Source organism: Oncorhynchus kisutch, linkage group LG4, assembly GCF_002021735.2.
Source record: "Oncorhynchus kisutch isolate 150728-3 linkage group LG4, Okis_V2, whole genome shotgun sequence".
Classification (NCBI taxonomy): Eukaryota; Metazoa; Chordata; class Actinopteri; order Salmoniformes; family Salmonidae; genus Oncorhynchus; species Oncorhynchus kisutch.
The window spans coordinates 24,431,843-24,450,835 of NC_034177.2; the positions used below are offsets into that span (position 1 = coordinate 24,431,843).

The following is an 18,993-nucleotide window of genomic DNA, read 5'->3' on the forward strand; positions in this document are numbered from 1 at the left end:
ATGGTTTGGGATGAGTCGGACCGCAGAGTGAAGGAAAAGCAGCAAACAAGTGCTCAGAATATGTGGGAACTCCTTCAAGACTGTTGGAACGCTGCTGAGGGGACTTGCTTCCATTCAGCCACAAAGGCATTAGTGAGGTCAGGCACGGATGTTGGGCGATTAGGCCTGGCTCGCAGTCTGCATCACAATTCATCCCAAAAGTGTTTGTTGGGGTTGAGGTCAGGGCTCTGTGCAGGCCAGTCAAGTTATTCCAGACCGATCTCGACAAACCATTTCTGTATGGACCTTGCTTTGTGCACGGGTGCATTGTCATGCTGATACAGGAAAGGGTCTTCCCCAAACTGTTGGAAGCACAGAATAGTCTAGAATGTTATTGTATGCTGCAGTTTAAAGATTTCCCTTCACTGCAACTAAAGATCCTGAACCATGAAAAAACAGCCCCAGACCATTATTCCACCTCCACCAGACTTTACAGTTGGCACTATGCATTGGAGCACGTAACTTTCTCCTGGCATCCGCCAAACCCAGATTCGTCCATCAGACTGCCAGATGGTGAAGCGTGATTCATTACGACTGGACTGCCGACGTGATCACACGATTTGGTGTCAACAGGCTATTCTGTTACGATGTCACCGAAGAACCATCTGCTAGCCCCAGCCCACTAGCTTTCTGAACGCTGTGTCCCCTGCTCACCTAGCGTAATAGTGACTACCGAACGGCACCCTGACTCACCTATTGCTGCTCTTTTGACCCAATGATCACTCGGCTACACAGCTGATGCCCCCTGGACGGTTTCAATAACACGGTACTTCATTTTGGTTACATGTCTGCCCCAGCCTCGAACTCAAGTCCTGTATGTACATAACTGACCCGCTTTGCCCATTTATCGCCATTTACCCGTTGTTGTCTTAGCTCTCCTGAACAACACCTGTGATTACTTATTGCCTCTCTCTAATGTCAATATGCCTTGTCTACTGCTGTCTTGGCTAGTTCTTATTGTTTAATTTCACTGTAGAGCCCTCAGTCCTGCTCAACATGCATTAGAGATCTCTTTTGTCCCACCCCACACACATGCAGAGACCTCACCTGGCTTAACTGGTTCCTCAAGAGACTAAACCTCTCTTATCTTCACTCAACGCATAGGTTTACCTCCACTGTACTCACATCCTACCATACCCATACATTGTGCCCTGAATCTATTCTACCACGCCCAGAAATCTGCTCCTTTTACTCTCTGTTCCCAATGCAGTTGACAACCAGTTCTTATAGCCTTTAGCTGCACTCTTATCCTACTCCTCTGTTCATCTGGTGATGTAGAGGTTAACCCAGGCCCTGTAGCCCCCAGATCCACTCCTATTCCCTAGGCGCTATCATTTGTTGACTTCTGTAACTGTAAAAGCAATGGTTTCATGCATGTTAACATCAGAAGCCTCCTCCCTAAGTTTGTTTTATTCACTGCTTTAGCACACTCCGCCAACCCTGATGTCCTAGGCGTGTCTGAATCCTGGCTTAGGAAGGCCACAAAAAAATCTGAAATTTCCATCCCCAACTACAACATTTTCTGTCAAGATAGAACTGCCAAAGGGGGTGGAGTTGCAATCTACTGCATGCTACCCAGGTCTGTGCCCAAACAGTTTGAGCTTCTACATTTACAAATCCACCTTTCCAGAAATAAGTCTCTCACTGTTGGCACTTGTTATAGACCCCCTCAGCCCCCAGCTGTGCCCTGGACACCATATGTGAATTAATTGCCCCCCATTTATCTTCAGAGTTCGTACTGTTTGGTGATCTAAACTGGGATATGCTTAACACCCCGGTTGTCATACAATCAAAGTTAGATGCCCTCAATCTCTCACACAAATTATCAAGGAACCTGCCAGGTACAATCCTAAATCCGTAAACACGGGTACCCTCATATATATCATCGTGACCATCCTGCCCTCTAAATACACCTCCGCAGTCTTCAACCAGGATCTCAGCGATCACTGCCTTATTGCCTGCATCCAATATGGGTCTGCGGTCAAACGACCACCCCTCATCACTGTCAAACGCTCCCTAAAACACTTCAGCGAGCAGGCCTTTCTAAATCGACCTATATCGACCATTCCGTCAGTAGAGGATGCCTGGTTATTCTTTAAAAAGTGTTTTCCTCACCATCTTAAATAAGCATGCGCCATTCAAAAAATCTAGAACTAAGAACAGACATAGCCCTTGGTTCACTCCAGACCTGACTGCCCTTGACCAGCACAAAAACATCCTGTGGTGTACTGCATTAGCACCGAATAGCCCCCGCGAAGTTGAGAACCAATATACACTGTCAGTTAGGAAAGCAAAGGCTAGCTTTTTCACAGAAATTTGCATCATATAGCACAAACTCCAAAAAGTTCTGGGACACTGTAAAATCCATGGAGAATAAGAGCACCTCCTCCCAGCTGCCCACTGCACTAAGGCTAGGAAACACACCAATAAATCTATGATAATCGAGAATTTCAATAAGCATTTCTCTACAGCTGGCCATGCCTTCCACCTGGCTACCCCTACACCGGTCAACAGCTCTGCACCCCCCACAGCAACTTGCCCAAGCCTCTCCCACTTCTCCTTCACCCAAATAGCTGATGTTCTGAAAGAGCTGCAAAATCTGGAACCCAACAAATCAGCTGGGCTAGACAATCTGGACCTTTCTTTCAAAAATTATCTGCTGCAATTGTTGCAACCCTTATTACTAACCTGTTCAACCTCTCTTTCGTATCGTCTGAAATCCCTAAAGATTTGAAAGCTTCACTGGTCATCCCCCTCTAGAAAGGCAGGGTAGAATAGATATAGGTCTGGAACAGTTTGGGTCTAAAGTCTTTGAAAGCCAAGTTAACAAAACAGATCCCCAACCATTTCGAATCCCACCGTACACTCTCCACTATGCAATCTGATTTCCGAGCTTGTCATGGGTGCACCTCAGCCATGCTCATGAACGATACCATAACCACCATCGATAAAAGACAGTACTGGGCAACCGGCTTCATCGACCTGGCCAAGGCTTTTGACTCTGTCAATCACCACATTCTTATTGGCAGACTCAACAGCCTTGGTTTCTCAAATGACTGCCTTGCCTGGTTCACCAACTACTTCTCAGATAGAGTTCAGCATGTCAAATCGGAGGGCCTGTTGTCCAGACCTCTGGCAGCTTCTATGGGGGTGCCTCAGGGTTCAATTCTCAGGCCGACTCTTTTCTCTGCATACATCAATGAGGTTGCTCTTGCCACCTCTACGCAGACGACACCATTCTGTATACTTCTGGCACATCTTTGGACACTGTGTTAACCAACCTCCAGATGAGCTTCAATGCCGTACAACACTAATTCCGTGGCCTCCAACTGCTCTTAAATGCTAGTAAAACTAAATGCATGCTCTTCAACCGATCGCTGCACGCAACCGCCTGCCCGACTAGCATCACTACTCTGGACGGTCCTGACTTAGAATATGAGGACAACTACAAATACCTAGGTGTCTGGTTAGACTGTAAACTCTCCTTCCAGAATCACATTAAGCATCTCCAATCAAAAATGAAATATACTATTGGCTTCCTATTTTGCAACAAAGCCTCCTTCACTCATGATGCTAAACATACCCTTGTAAAACTGACTATCCTACCGATCCTTGACTTCGGCGATGTCATTTACAAAATAGCCTCCAACACTCTACTCACCAAACTGGATGCAGTCTATCACAGTGTCATCCGTTTTGTCACCAAAGCCCCATATACAGTAGGCCCAAAAAGTATTTAGTCAGCCACCAATTGTGCAAATTCTCCCACTTAAAAAGATGAGAGGCATGTAATTTTCATCATAGTTGAAGTGTACCTATGACAGACAAGATTAGAAAAAAAAAAAAAAAAGAAAATCACATTGTAGGATTTTTTATGAATTTATTTGCAAATTATTGTGGAAAACAAGTATTTGGTCAATAACAAAAGTTTCTCAATACTTTGTTATATACCCTTTGTTGGCCATGACAGAGGTCAAACGTTTTCTGTAAGTCTTCACAAGGTTTTCACACACTGTTGCTGGTATTTTGGCCCATTCCACCATGCAGATATCCTCTAGAGCAGTGATGTTTTGGGGCTGTTGCTGGGCAACATGGACTTTCAACTCTCTCCAAAGATGTTCTATGGGGTTAAAGATCTGGAGACTGGCTAGGCCAATCCAGGACCTTGAAATGCTTCTTACGAAGCCACTCCTTCCTTGCCCGGGCAGTGTGTTTGGGATCATTGTCATGCTGAAAGACCCAGCCACGTTTCATCTTCAATGCCCTTGCTGATGGAAGGAGGTTTTCACTCAAAATCTCACGATACATGGCCCCATTCGTTCTTTCCTTTACACGGATCAGTCGTCCTGGTCCCTTTTCAGAAAAACAGCCCCAAAACATGATGTTTCCATCCCCATGCTTCACAGTAGGTATGGTGTTCTTTGGATGCAACTCAGCATTCTTTGTCCTCCAAACACAACGAGTTGAGTTTTTACCGAAGAGTTATATTTTGGTTTCATCTGACCATATGACATTCTCCCAATCTTCTTCTGGATCATCCAAATTCTCTCTAGCAAACTTCAGACGGGCCTGGACATGTACTGGCTTAAGCAGGGCGACACGTCTGGCACTGCAGGATTTGAGTCCCTGGCGGCGTAGTGTGTTACTGATGGTAGGCTTTGTTACTTTGGTCCCAGCTCTCTGCAGGTCATTCACTAGGTCCCCCCGTGTGGTTCTGGGATTTTTGCTCACCGTTCTTGTGATCAGTTTGACCCCACGGGGTGAGATCTTGCGTGGAGCCCCAGATCGAGGGAGATTATCAGTGGTCTTGTATGTCTTCCATTTCCTAATAATTGCTCCCACAGTTGATTTCTTCAAACCAAGCTGCTTACCTATTGCAGATTCAGTCTTCCCAGCCTGGTGCAGGTCTACAATTTTGTTTCTGGTGTCCTTTGACAGCTCTTTGGTCTTGGCCATAGTGGAGTTTGGAGTGTGACTGTTTGAGGTTGTGGACAGGTGTCTTTTATACTGATAACAAGTTCAAACAGGTTCCATTAATACAGGTAACGAGTGGAAGACAGAGGAGCTGTGAGAGCCAGAAACGTTTGACCCAAGTTAAACAATTTATAGGCAATGCTACCAAATACTAATTGAGTGTATGTAAACTTCGGACCCACTGAAAATGTGATGAAAGAAATAAAAGCTGAAATATATCATTCCTTCTACTATTATTCTGACACTTCACATTCTTAAAATAAAGTGGTGATCTAACAGACCTAAGACAGGGAATTTTTACTCTGATTAAATGTCAGGAATTGTGAAAAACTGAGTTTAAATGTATTTGGCTAACGTGTAAACTTCCTACTTCAACTGTATATTTTCTATTGTGTTATTGACTGTGTTTGTTTATCCCAAGTGTAACTCTGTGTTGTTTGTGTCGCACTGCTTTGCTTTACCTTGGCCAGGTCGCAGTTGTAAATGAGAACTTGTTCTCAACTGACCTACCTGGTTAAATGAAGATGAAATAAAATAAACTCCAGGGAACGTGTTTCCACTGCTCCAGAGTCCAATGACAGGGAGCTTTACACCACTTCAGCCAACGCTTGGCATTGCGCATGGTGATCTTAGGTTTGCGTGCCCTGCTCGGCTATGGAAACCTATTTCATGAAGCTCCGGACGAACAGTTCTTGTGCTGACGTTGCTTCCAGAGACAGTTTTGAACTTGGTAGTGAGTGTGGCAACCGAGGACGCGCTACAGCACTCGGTGGTCGCATTCTGTGAGCTTGTGTGGCCAATCACTTTGTGGCTGAGCTGTTGTTGCTCCTAGAAGTTTCCTCTTCACAATAACAGCACTTACAGTTGACCGGGGCAGCTCTAGCAGGGCAGAAATTTGATTAACTGACTTGTTGGAAAGGTGGCATCCTATCCCATTATTTTTATTTCTACTTTGCACATTCTTCCACTGCAAATCTACCATTCCAGTGTTTTACTTGCTATATTGTATTTACTTTGCCACCATGGCCTTTTTTTACCTTTACCTCCCTTATCTCACCTCATTTGCTCACATAGTATATAGACTTGTTTATACTGTATGTTTGTTTTACTCCATGTGTAACTCTGTGTCGAACTGCTTTGCTTTATCTTGGCCATGTCGCAATTGTAAATGAGAACTTGTTCTCAACTTGCCTACCTGGTTAAATAAAGGTGAAATAAAAATATATTTAAAAAATGACGTTACCACATTGAAAGTCACTAAGCTCTTCAGTACAGGACATTCTACTACCAATGTTTATCTATGGAGATTGCATGGGTGTGTGCTTGATTTAATACACCTGTCAGTGGATTCTGCTATTTCAGCCACACCCGTTGCTAATTTGAAGGGGTGTCCACATACTTTTGTATATACACAAAAAAAAAAATGTATGCATTTTTTGATCTTAGACATTAAAAGGTTAAAAAAATATTTTTATTTAAAAAATGTTATACAAAATTAAATACATTTCACAACCCTGTTTGTAATAGAATGGGCATTTGAAATAGTTTCACTATTTTTAATAATAACATGATATTTATTTAGGTATCCAGGTCGTTGGGGCGGCAGGTAGCCTCGTGGTTAGAGCATTGTGCCAGCAACCGAAATCCGAGCTAACAAAAACATGTGTCGGTCATTGTAAATAAGAATTTGTTCTGACATGACAAGTTAAATAAAGGCTACACTTTTTTTTTTAACTGTCTTAAATAGTAGAAAACACGTTTTTTTTTTACTTCAAATGGAGTCTCCCAGCCGAAACAGTTCGGAAGAGTTCGTGCATATATTATGACAACTTTTGTGAAGTTTTGGACATCCGGCTGTTCGGACACACCTTTTTTTTCTTGAGGTCGCTGGAGTCGACGCCCCTTCGTCGGTGTTTGGTCAACAGTAGAGATTCTTCAATCAAATCTGTTGTCATTCAACGAGAACTCCTATTCATGCAAAATATTTTAAATGAAAATATTGCACTAAACATCTTAGATGTAAAATTGCGCGACTAATAAACATGAAAGATTTCTAGAGTTCTTAGATTTCTTAGATTAATTCGGACTATTTTGAGGAAGTGTATACTGGATACAGCACTATTGCCGCCTTTGTCAATACTTTTTCCTAACAAAAAGCTATTTTGGGAGTTTGCGAGCACACTCCTTCGGTTCGCCGCCCGCCGAACTGAAGTAAGCAGACGCCTTTACTCACGAGACTCAAGAGCGAGGGTGCGGGCGAGGGAGGCGCAGCGACCAGTGTGTGTGACAGTCCGTGTGGAAAGGAGCGAGAGAGCGATAGACAAACTTGGTATGATAAATAGCATATGGCTGCAACATCTGGTCGTGCCTGTCTTGACTGCATCAATTTGTTGTAAAGAAGCTAGCTAAAAGTATTAAGGCACTGTCTATTTTGCTGCGCTCCCTGTATGTCTACAACAACTCCATTCATATGAAACAGCCTATAGTACCTGTTCGTCGATCATTGTAACATACTCCTAATTTAGCCAATTTAATTCCGTAATTTTCATTATTTTGCGTTGACTAGAAATGGAGCCTGGGACAGTTGAGCAGCTTTGATTGACGGACAATAAACAATGTGTGTGTGTAACGTGTATAGACTAGTAGTGCGTCTTTTTGTATGGGTAGCTCATAACTTGTTTTATAAAAATGTAGAATGTAATGGTCTATCCTTGTAGTCTATGTAGCAACGTTACATAGATCATTTACTTTGACAAAGCTTTATTATTATTTTTCTTCTCGGAAATGAATACGCTTCCAAGTAATCGAATACTACCATCCGTTCGGGTTATTTGAATAACCATGCCCATCCCTAGTTTAAGCTTTTAAAATGATATATTTTCCAGTGATTAAGACATGTCTTATGGTCTGATGGGGTTTGCAAAATAGGTTAACTTTGAGCACCTTTATCTCTTGAATGTTTTACCATTCAGATCCACTTTCTGAGCTACAATGGGCACATATGTATGGAAGGTTGTATGGTAAAAAAAAAAAAGTGTTGTCAAAAAGTGATTTGATTCAAATGGATTTACAGTTAGACTTAGACATCTATCCTTGGATATTTGGGAATTGATACTGGTAAAGTAAATGGTATACACAGAAAGCAATAAACTACTGGTAATAGACGTTTTTCAGCTGCATGACTGACTGTTTATGGTCACATGGCCCAAAAAGTCAACAGGCTGTGCTGTGTCTTCATCTCTCTACAATATAGGAGACCAGAGCTGTTCTGTTTTGTGTGACACCCTCCCATCAGTCAAACCAACAGGCTCTTCCTTTTACTTCTGATACCCTCCCTTTGCATTAACACACCGGAGCCATCTCTTTATTTGTGACGTTTTTCCTTGTAAATTCAAACACAGTTCCTTATTTAATGTCGCCCTCAGTCAAGCCAACAGGTTGTTCCTTTATTTGCATCTCTCCCACTCCCCTGTGTGATAGAACAAACAAGCAGTTGCTCCATGTGTCTCCCTCCCCCTGCAAAAGAACAAACAGGCAATTCCTTTATTTAAATCTCCCTCCCTGGTTGATAGAGCAAACTGGCGGTTCAACGTCTCCCTCGCTCTGAGATAGAGATCAAATCAAATTGTCACATGCGCCGAATACAAGGTGTAGACCTTAACGTGAAATGCTTACTTACAAGCCCTTAACCAACAGTGCAGTTCAAGAAGAGTTAAGAAAATATTTACCAAATAAAGTAAAAAATAATAAAATGTAACAACGAGGCTATATACAAGGGGTACCGAGTCAGTGTGTGGGGGTACAGGTTAGAGGTAATTTGTCCATGTAGGTAGGGGTGAAGTGACTATGCATAGATAATAAAACAGTGAGTAGCAGCAGTGTACAAAACAAATGGAGGGGGGAGGTTAATGTAATAGTCCAGTGGCCATTTGATTAGTTGTTCAGCAGTCTTATGGCTTGGGGGTAGAAGCTGTTAAGGAGCCTTTTGGTCCTAGACTTGGCACTCCGGTACTGCTTGCCGTGTTGTAGCAGAGAGAACAGTCCATGACTAGGGTGACTGGAGTCTGACAATTTTATGGGCTTTCCTCTGACACCACCTATTATATTGATCCTGGATTGCAGGAAGCTTGGCCCCAGTGATGTACTGGGCCGTACGCACCACTCTCTGTAGCGCCTTACGGTCAGATACCCTGCAGTTGCCATACCAAGCGGTAATGAAACCGGTCAGGATGCTCTCGATGATGCAGCTGTAGAACTTTTTGAGGATCTGGGGACCCATGCCAAATCTTTCCGTCTCCCGAGGGGGAAAAGGCTGTGTTGTGCCCTCTATTCGACTGTCTTGGTGTGTTTGGAACATGATAGATCGTTGGTGATGTGGACACCAAGGAACTTGAAACTCTCAACCCGCTCCCCTACAGCCCTGTTTCCTGTAGTCCACGATCAGATCCTTTGTCTTGCTCACATTGAGGGAGAGGTGGTTGTCCTGGCACCACACTGCCAGTTCTCTGACCTCCTTATAGGCTGGTCTCATCGTTGTCGGGGATCAGGCCTACCACTGTTGTTGTCAGCAAACTTAATGATGGTGTTGGAGTCATGTTTGGCCACGCAGTCGTGGGTGAACAGGGAGTACAGGAGGGGCCCCAGTGTTGAGGATCAGCACGGCAGACGTGTTGTTGCCTACCTTAACCACCTGGGGTCAGCCCATAAGGAAGTCCAGGATCCAGTTCCAGAGGGAAGTATTTAGTCCCAGGGTCCTTAGCTTAGTGATGAGCTTTGAGGGCACTATGATGTTGAATGCTGAGCTGTAGTCAATGAACAGCATTCTCACATAGGTGTTCCTTTTGTCCAGGTGGGAAAGTGCAGTGTGGAGTGCAATAGAGATTGCGTCATCTGTGGATCTGTTGAGGCAGTATGCGAATTGGAGTGGGTCTAGAGTATCCGGGAGGATGCTGTTGTTTGACCTGCCGTAGCCATATTGTGAAATCAGGAGTGATTTGCATTACACCATCCCTATATCAAAAATAGATTTTTTTGTCTAAGAACAAAATACATTTTACAGTGCCTTCAGAGAGTATTCATACTCCTCGGCTTATTCCACATTTTATATTACAGCTCGAATTCAAAATGGATTAAATAGATGTTCTCCCTCACCTGTCTAAGCACACACAATACCCCACAATGAAAGTGAAAACATGTGTTTAGACATTTCAGCAAATTTATTGAAAATGAAAATACCTAATTTACAGGTATTCAAAGCCCTTTGGCAGCGATTACAGCTGTGAGTCTTTCTGGGTAAGTCCCTAAGAGCTTTGCACACTGGGATGGTATAAGATTTTCCCATTATTCTTTTCAAAATTCTTCAAACTCTGTCAAATTATTTGGTGATCATTGCTAGACAACCATTTCCAAGTCTTGCCAGAGATTTTAATGCAGATTTAAGTCAAAACTAACTCCAGTGTAGGTTTGGCCTTATTGTTTTAGGTTATTATCCTGCTAAAAGGTAAATTAATCTACCAGTGTCTGGTGGAAGGCAGACAGAACCAGGTTTTCCTCTAGGATTTTGCCTGTGCTTAGCTCCATTCAGCTTTTTTTTAAATCCTGAAATATTCCACAGTCTTTAATGATTACAAGCATACCCATAACATGATGCAGCCACCACTATCCTTGACAAATTGGAGTGGTACTCAGTAATGTGTTGTATTGGATTTACCCCAAACATAACACTTTGTATTTAAGACAAAAAGTACAATTACTTTGTCACATTTTTTGCAGTATTACTTTAGTGCCTTGTTGCAAACGGGATGCATGTCTTGGAATATTTGTATTCTGTACAAGCTTTTCACCCTGTCAATTAAGTTTGTATTGTAGAGTAACTACAATGTTGTTGATCAGTTTTCTATCTCGTAAATCCCTGAGCCGTTTCCTTCCTCCCCGTCAACGGCGTTTGGAAGGATGCCTATATCTTTGTAGTGACTGGGTGTATCGATACACCATCCAAAGTGTAATTAATACACATTGCTCAAAGGGAAATTCAATGTCTTTAAAAATTTTTTTTTAGCCATCAACCAAATGTGCCCTTCTTTGCGAGGCATTGTAAAACATCCCTGGTCTTTGTGGTTGAAATGTACTGCTCGACTGAGGGACCTTGCAGGTAATTGTGTGGGGTGAATGAAGTCATTCAAAAATCATGTTAACTATTATTGCATACAGTGTGTCCATGAAATTTACGTGACACATTTTTACTCCTGAACTCATTTAGGCTAGCCATAACAAAGGAGTTGAATACTTACTCAAGACATTAACTTTCATTTGTAAAAATTTCAATATAATTTGACTTTAACATTGTGTTTAGGCCAGTGGCCTAAAAAAATCTCAATTTAAATTCAGGCTGTAACAACAAAATGTGGGAAAAGTTGGGGTATGAATACTTAAGGCACTGTCCAATACCATTTTTTATTTAACTTATTGTGCATGTATCTGGACACAGGTGCATGCACAAATGCACCACATATGCATGCATGCACACAAATAGCAACGCAAGACAAAAAACTAAAGTCACTTGAGAAGTGGAACCTTGCATCTCTGAGAAATTCAAATGAAAAAGTCTATATATTACAGGAGCAAACAGATAGGGTTAATTGAATCCCCTAGAGCACAAGACGTTGAAAAGCAGTCTTTCAACCAATTTTGCTCACTGGGAACTACCATAAATTGTCAAAGATGCAATATCCTGCACAAGAGCTTGCTGTGGTAACTTGCATCAATCTATCTTCATCCCTCATGTTGTTTTCTTCACTTTTGCTTATGGTCTTTCTTCATCTAATTTTGTCTGTTTTTATTCAGCTTTTCTTCCTTGAGGAGAAGTGGAGTACAGCTCTTCTCACCAACACAGCTATGTTGCCATGGAAACAAGGAGGTGAAATGGAGACATGTTTTTGTTGTTTCCAGGGAGAACCAGGTGGAAAGCATCTCTGTATTCAGGTGCACTGGCAAACTGATCATATGAACGATGAAGACAATCAATGTTGATCTTGCTCATGATATAGTCTAACAATCATAGCAGGTTTCAGTGGTCAGTGTTCAATGATTCATTATTTAGCTCTAGTAATGAACACAATTAATTTACCAACACTGTGCTCACCTTATTCAATTATACCCCATGTCTCTTTATAGGATGTTTATATCAACTAAATTTGAGGCTGAATGTATTTTGGCAGCAAAAATGTATCACACCAAAAAAAGATGGTAAAAAGCATTCATTGTAAATTAATTTGAATGTATAGAAGGTACACAAATACTGCCAGGCGCTTCTACATACCGATGCAAATAAAATATGAAAACAGCTATTCACAAAATGCAGCATCAAATCTCTCCTTCCATTGTATAGGCATTATGGGTATTGCTAGCCAAGTACTCTCCACCATTTTCTCATTTGCACATGTTATGAACATCAGAGACCAGTAGATGGCAGTTGCCTCTGGACAGCTTGTATGAAGGATATCCAATTAATGAGACTTCAATGGCAGCCTGAAACTATGAGTGATTAGAGAAACAGAGAACACAGTGGTTTGAAAGGTACATTAGGCTACTTTGTAACACAGCATCAGTTTGCAGAAGGTGAGGTATGGAGGATTATTAATCAGGCATGACCTAGTGGACCTGAGGTTAATCAAGTCAAGCCATGACGCATTGGGGGATTCTGACTGGTGTATGTGGACAACTCCATATAGTGATTGTGACCTGCACAATATGGCTTGATCTAATAAGAGACAGACTGCAGTGGACGTGCATGTAATAGCAACCATTACCCCGTTTTCTTCAAACAAAAACACACATTTGACAAGCTGTGGTTTTTCTTTTTGTCAATAGCTTGATAAACTTTATACTGGTTTTTGTAATGTTATACTAGCCGAGTACTTTACGCATTCACATCTGGTCCGGCAGGCATGAAGGCTTCCAGTGTGAAAGATGGTCAAATAAAAGTGAAATGGATTATGGGAGACAGTGCAAATAGGGTGTAAGCATTTCATCATACAATGATGGAACATACTATTATGTAACTCACAGAAATATGTCTCTTGGCTTAGATTCAATAATGAAAAATAAACAATACAATTGTGCCAACATGCCTTCCCAAATATCATGCAAATGGCCAGTTTTCTATGTGTCAAAATGAATGATACAGTAAATCGGCTTTATGTGCAGCAAGTTGTAACAAAACGGGTTATTATTACTGTAACTGCATAATAAGGAACCAACCAGTAGGTTGTAAATTACCAACCAGGCTGCTGTCTGATAAACAAGCTCTAGTGTAAGTGTGAAGGACTTTGAATACCTGAGCCGACAAGGTGAAAAAATCTGTCTGTGCCCTTGAGCAAGGCACTTAAACCTAATTTGCTCCAGAGGTACTGTACTACTATGGCTGACCCTGTAAAACAACACATTTCACTGCACCCATTCGTGTGACAAAATATATATTTTTTAAATGTACTGGGATTTCACTATGAACATGGCAAAACAAACAAAATACATTAAAGGTATTACTTTGGGAAATGCACTGTGAGAGCTGAGACAATCACACTGTGAGAGCTGAGACAATCACACTGTGAGAGCTGAGACAATCACACTGTGAGAGCTGAGACAATCACACTGTGAGAGCTGAGACAATCACACTGTGAGAGCTGAGACAATCACACTGTGAGAGCTGAGACAATCACACTGTGAGAGCTGAGACAATCACACTGTGCCACTGACAAAATAGAGCCCAGCCAGGACCTCGCCACAGCAGAGGTTCCAAAGGTTCTCATATGATGAACCATGTAAGGGAGGGGGATAATCTAGTTCTGATGCCACATGACCAGCTCACTGCCCTTCCTTTCACCACTCTGTTACTCCCTCCTGAACTGCCAAGGATCCCATGTACTGTATACCGTGTCTGAGTACTGGGCTACACAAATGTTTATACTTGATAGCACCTGTTCCACTGTTACTGTACAGATTGGGTTACAACAAAGGTGGCAAACTTATGGTAGTTTAGTACCACTTCAGTTAGAAAATCTATAACATTTGCTGTAACATCTGTATTTGATTTAAAGGGATTTCTGATTAACAACACCCATTGGTCAAATGCACACAAGAGCTAAAACCACTGCTCATCATAGTTATGGCATACAGCGGGCTACTGTACACTTTTATAATAAGGCCTAAAACGTATTTACTGGGTAGGTGACAAATAGGCCTGAGTCTATATGTCTAAAATTATGATAAAATGACATTTCTTTCATTATTGCACACATGTTCTCTTTATTTCTCCCTCTACTGAATGTTCTGGAAAAGGGGAAAGTCACATTTAGGTTAATAATAAGAAACCATATGTCAGGGTACTACAGCTTAATTCCAGACAATAATTCAAATATTCTCTTAATGGGTGATTATCCCAACAAAAGGAGGATGATCCTGTATTTGAATGTGAACACATTTGTCTGCCAAGAGGTTCTCTGAGGCGTCTGTGTGTGTCACAACTGCGTATTAGAAATGTCTTCACTTCATTTTGCGCTACAATAATAGCTATAATGAAGTATGATGTGAAAAATAGTTTGGTTTTTCAGTCTGACTTTCAATGTTTAGATTGTATTTTTTATTTATTTAACCAGGAAGGGCTCATTGAGATTTGAAATCTCTTTTTCAAGAGCGTCCTGACCAAGATAGCCTGCACCAAGTCAATACACAATTACAGACATGAACAACTACAGGTAATCTAGTAAAAAAACTGAATTCACAAGATCATAAAACAACAAATTAAATAAAACATTGACAGGTCAGGGAATCCCGCCTCAAAATCCTTAATCAATGATTTAAAAATCACCAATTCCAGTTTAAAAGTATTTTGTAAGGCTTTCCAAGCCGATGGCGCAGAGTACATAAAAGCCCTTTTACCAAATTCAGTTCAGACATTTGAAACAGTTAGCAGGATAAAGTCCTGTGAACAAAGAGTACCCACCACATTTCTGAACAACAAAAATGCCCAAATAAAAAAAGGTAGTAAACCCAAAATGGCTTTGTAAATAAAAGTATACCAGTGACTGAGCCTATGATTGACTAGAGAAGGCCAGGCAACCCCTGTATGTAAAGTGTAGATAGAAAGTTGCCTCATCTTGTTTTCAGTTGCTTGCTGATAGTAAGGTATCTCTGTCTAATCTGAGCTCTTTGGGGAGTAGTATGGCCTAACCCTGCTCAACCTCATGTTCTTAGTTTCTGTCTGTTCGTATTCGCTTCAAGACATAATAGGACCCTTGAGATATCAGAACTGCAAGCTAATCTGTAGGCCTTTGTGAAGGAGGCGTGACAGGAAGTTCTTGTAATGGGTTGGTGTTACGCAAATATGATGCAGGTTCTCAATAGTGACTGGCCTATGCTTAAGAAGAAGAATGATTCACATTTCTCATATCAGGCCCTCATCTATTTATACAGTAGCCTACCTCATTTGTTGAAACTGAAGCATCCACATGGCTTGGGGTTTTGTCCTAATGTAAATTATGACAGGAAAGGAGTAAGTCTGATAGGAGAAAATGCACCTGAACTTGTGTGGCATGGCTCAAGTTTCCGTCACAGTTTGGTGATCCAATACACAAAGGAAACATAATTCAAGTTGTTTTTAGTACAGAACAACAACAGTTCTGCACTCGATAATTTGCGATTGAACTAGTTATAGACCTGACTTGTCTGACATATAGTCAAACTGTGGAATTACAATGTATGGGGGAGAAATAATTTCCTTGGGGCTTTAATGTGCAATTTATTGAGAACAGTACCTTATTATGAATACTATATTGACACATCAAACAATACATGTAATGGCTCACTTCTAAAGACAGACAGACATTACAGATTTAAAAGTAAGACACTGACTGTGGCCCAAAGAGACCATTAGCCACAGACAACTACACTTCCATTAGTGACGCTCCGCCAGACACTGAGCACCTGTTGGACACCTATTAGTGACCCTGTTGCTGAGAGGGAATGTTATTGATAATGGGGTGAGGTGGTTAGTCAGCACCTTACTCTTCACATCTGATAGAATGAGCTGTGAAGGAAGACATAACTTTTTTGTAAAGTTATGTAGTCTACCATATTTTAGGGATATATATATATATATATATATATATGTCTATACTCATCAACAACTAGGTCAAGCCACAAAATACTGTCTAATTTGTCATGATGTCTGACAAAGACATCTTGTCTGGGAGTGTTTGACACTTGTAACTGTACTGTGCTTTTCATTGAAGCACTGCGGCATTAGTGTGATTATCCACAAGTTAAGATGAGCTATAAGAATAGATTTGACAGTATGTCTTCGTAAATTGTAATGCAGTCTACCAAGACAAAACATTTGTGAACAGCCCCATGGGTGACTTGCCAATTGTACTGCAATTAAATTATATCTTGTGCATAAGTGTAATACATTCAAAACACACTGTATGTTCATATTCTTATTAAAGTAACTTATTAAATACAGAATTAAATATCCCCACCATTGTTTACTATATGAAGTCTTTTCATAATAAAATCTGAAAAATATCAAATGTGGCATTATTAGCTTACTGCATGCAGCATGGGTGAAATTGTTCAAATGGGTGAAAATGTAAAACAAAAAAAACAATGTCCTCTTAGAAAACCTGTTGATAAAACAATGCCCTAACCCTTATGACAACTGTCCCACTGCCACCAGTAAACAACAGTAACAATAATAATAGCCTAACAGTGATCATGATCATGATCATATTTTTTTCAACCATTTTAGATGCATTTAACCAGGAAGTCTCTTAATAAGGTGTGAACCTTTTTAAGAGATGAGGCACTTGTAACTATAGGAAGAGTAATATTAATACTATTTGTTCGGTTTAAAAACTCATATTTCGTATGGCATTCCTGTTGAAAACAGTTTTAATCTATGAGCTATGGCATCATACAAGGTTTACACAGCAGATCAGAGTCCAATGAGTACAGTACATTTTACATCACAGTTAGGATCAATTCAGGAAGTGCATTGAAATTAAATATGATAAATGCCTATTGTTTGCTTCTTGAATTCACTTCATTAAAAACTGAATTGATCCCTGCCCTGGCCTGGGCCAACAGTATTTAATGTGATACAAATCCATAGGAGGCAGCTGTTGGGAGATTAACATTAGGCCCAATTCAGCTTTCATAGACTACAGAAAATGTCATCCAATACATTTGTGAGCATGTCATCACTCACTGCCCACAAAACAATGCTTTAATACAGAAATAACACGTCAGTCCGTGCCTATGTATCCAACGTCAGGACAACAGTAGGCCTAGGCCGCCGAGGACTGATAAACCATATCAACAGCCATACATGTTTGATGAACCAATAGTCCTAGAGATTATCAAATGTTATAATGATATGAAAATCGTAGCCAACTAAAATAAAAGCGTAGCAAATAGGAGTCCACTGCACAGTCGTCAGAGGATGTGTGTAGGTGTAGCGACAATAGTGTCACCGAAGGGGGAAATAAAACAACAATGTTGCGATCTAATTATCAGCTGAGCAAATGGAACTTGGAAGGTAACAAAGGAAACTGATAGGCTACATTTTCTGCTGTTAATCACAGAAAATGCGTCAATCGTCGTGTTTAAACGGATTATTACAAGTGATAACAAAACCCACATTTAAAAAAAAGACAGCATGGGGGGGGGGTATAAACATTGTACGTGCACACAATGTTGCAACAACAGTAGCAACTCACCGTCGCAGACGCCAGGCTGCAGTCTGTCAAGGTGAGGTGGTGCGGTTCCCATCTCCGTAAGAATTTTGAGGTTAGAATTTTGCTGAGGAAGGTCCGAGGGTGTTTGACCACACACACCTGGATGTCCCCCTCCTGTAGTAGTTTATATCGCATCCCGCTGCTGCAATGGAGAAGGGTTCTCTTGCACGGCCCGGCGCCTAACTTAATATTATTCCCCTCCGGTGGCGTCGGCGCAGACATCTCCCCCAGCAAAGGCTTGCTCTCCTCAGATTGATAGAATTGTTTATTATGTAGCTCGTTACCCCCGCCGCTGCTGTTAAAATCCATATTCAACTAGTCGCAAAAATATCCTATAGGTAACAATGTAGGCCTATCTAATATTAGTTTAAATATATATATTTCAAAAGAAAAGCCGATTGGATTGGATTGTAAAACCTTGGGAGCAAAGCTACCGCGATACGACCTCAATTGTTAAAAGAGTGTTGTGGGCGAAAAACAGACACGGCGGAGCCACTGATAGAAAAGCCATGAAAGAGTCTTTGATGGGGGTATTTCAGAACGGAAAAGTAAAAGAGCAGTTATTGGATAGGCAAATAATCATATATCCACACCATTCCCACTGTAATGTCTATCCTGTTCGCGTTTAGCACCCCCAACGAGCTACTCAATATGTTCGGGCCATGTCCATTCTGCCAGCTCCGGTCCAGATAACATCTTCCACAGATTGAACTCATTCAAGTCACGTAGCTTTGATAGAAAACACCCAAATCCAAAGGCGACGTGTTTCTTCGTGTTTCTTGATCTTTAAACGGTCATTGGCATGGTTCCTTTTTACTGTCTTTTTCTTCTATCTTCGTGAAAGAACCCAAGCACTTCGATAGAGCCACTTGGATTGGTCCCTTCTCGTTCATGTGATACCAAAGTGACGTCAATGGGGAGGCAAGCGGATGCGCTGTGCGTCTTTTAGCTCCACTGTCTGCTGCCTACTATGTGATAGGAGGGTGTACAGTTTCCTCAACACAAAAATGGAGGGCGCACGACCTACATGTCAATTTTCTCGTCTAGCAGTGTTGTCTCTATTTTTGTTATAGAAGACTGCGTTTGACACGGAAATCAATCATTCTACTTAATAAATGTTGCTGGAATCACGGGCGTTATGAATCATAAGAAGACCCGATAGGATACTGAGGGAAACATATGGCAATAT

General features: G+C 41.3%; 1 protein-coding gene across 1 annotated transcript in view; it reads right to left on the reverse strand.

The window, feature by feature from the left end:
* The window catches only part of LOC109888562 (C-Maf-inducing protein), a 41,349-nt gene extending 22,558 nt beyond the window's left edge, over positions 1–18,791 (reverse strand). The window contains exon 1 of the mRNA XM_031822696.1: positions 17,787–18,791. Coding sequence (XP_031678556.1) covers positions 17,787–18,113 — 327 coding nt within the window. The 5' untranslated portion in view covers positions 18,114–18,791. The remainder of the gene's footprint in view (positions 1–17,786) is intronic.
* Between the last annotated feature and the right edge of the window lie 202 nt (positions 18,792–18,993).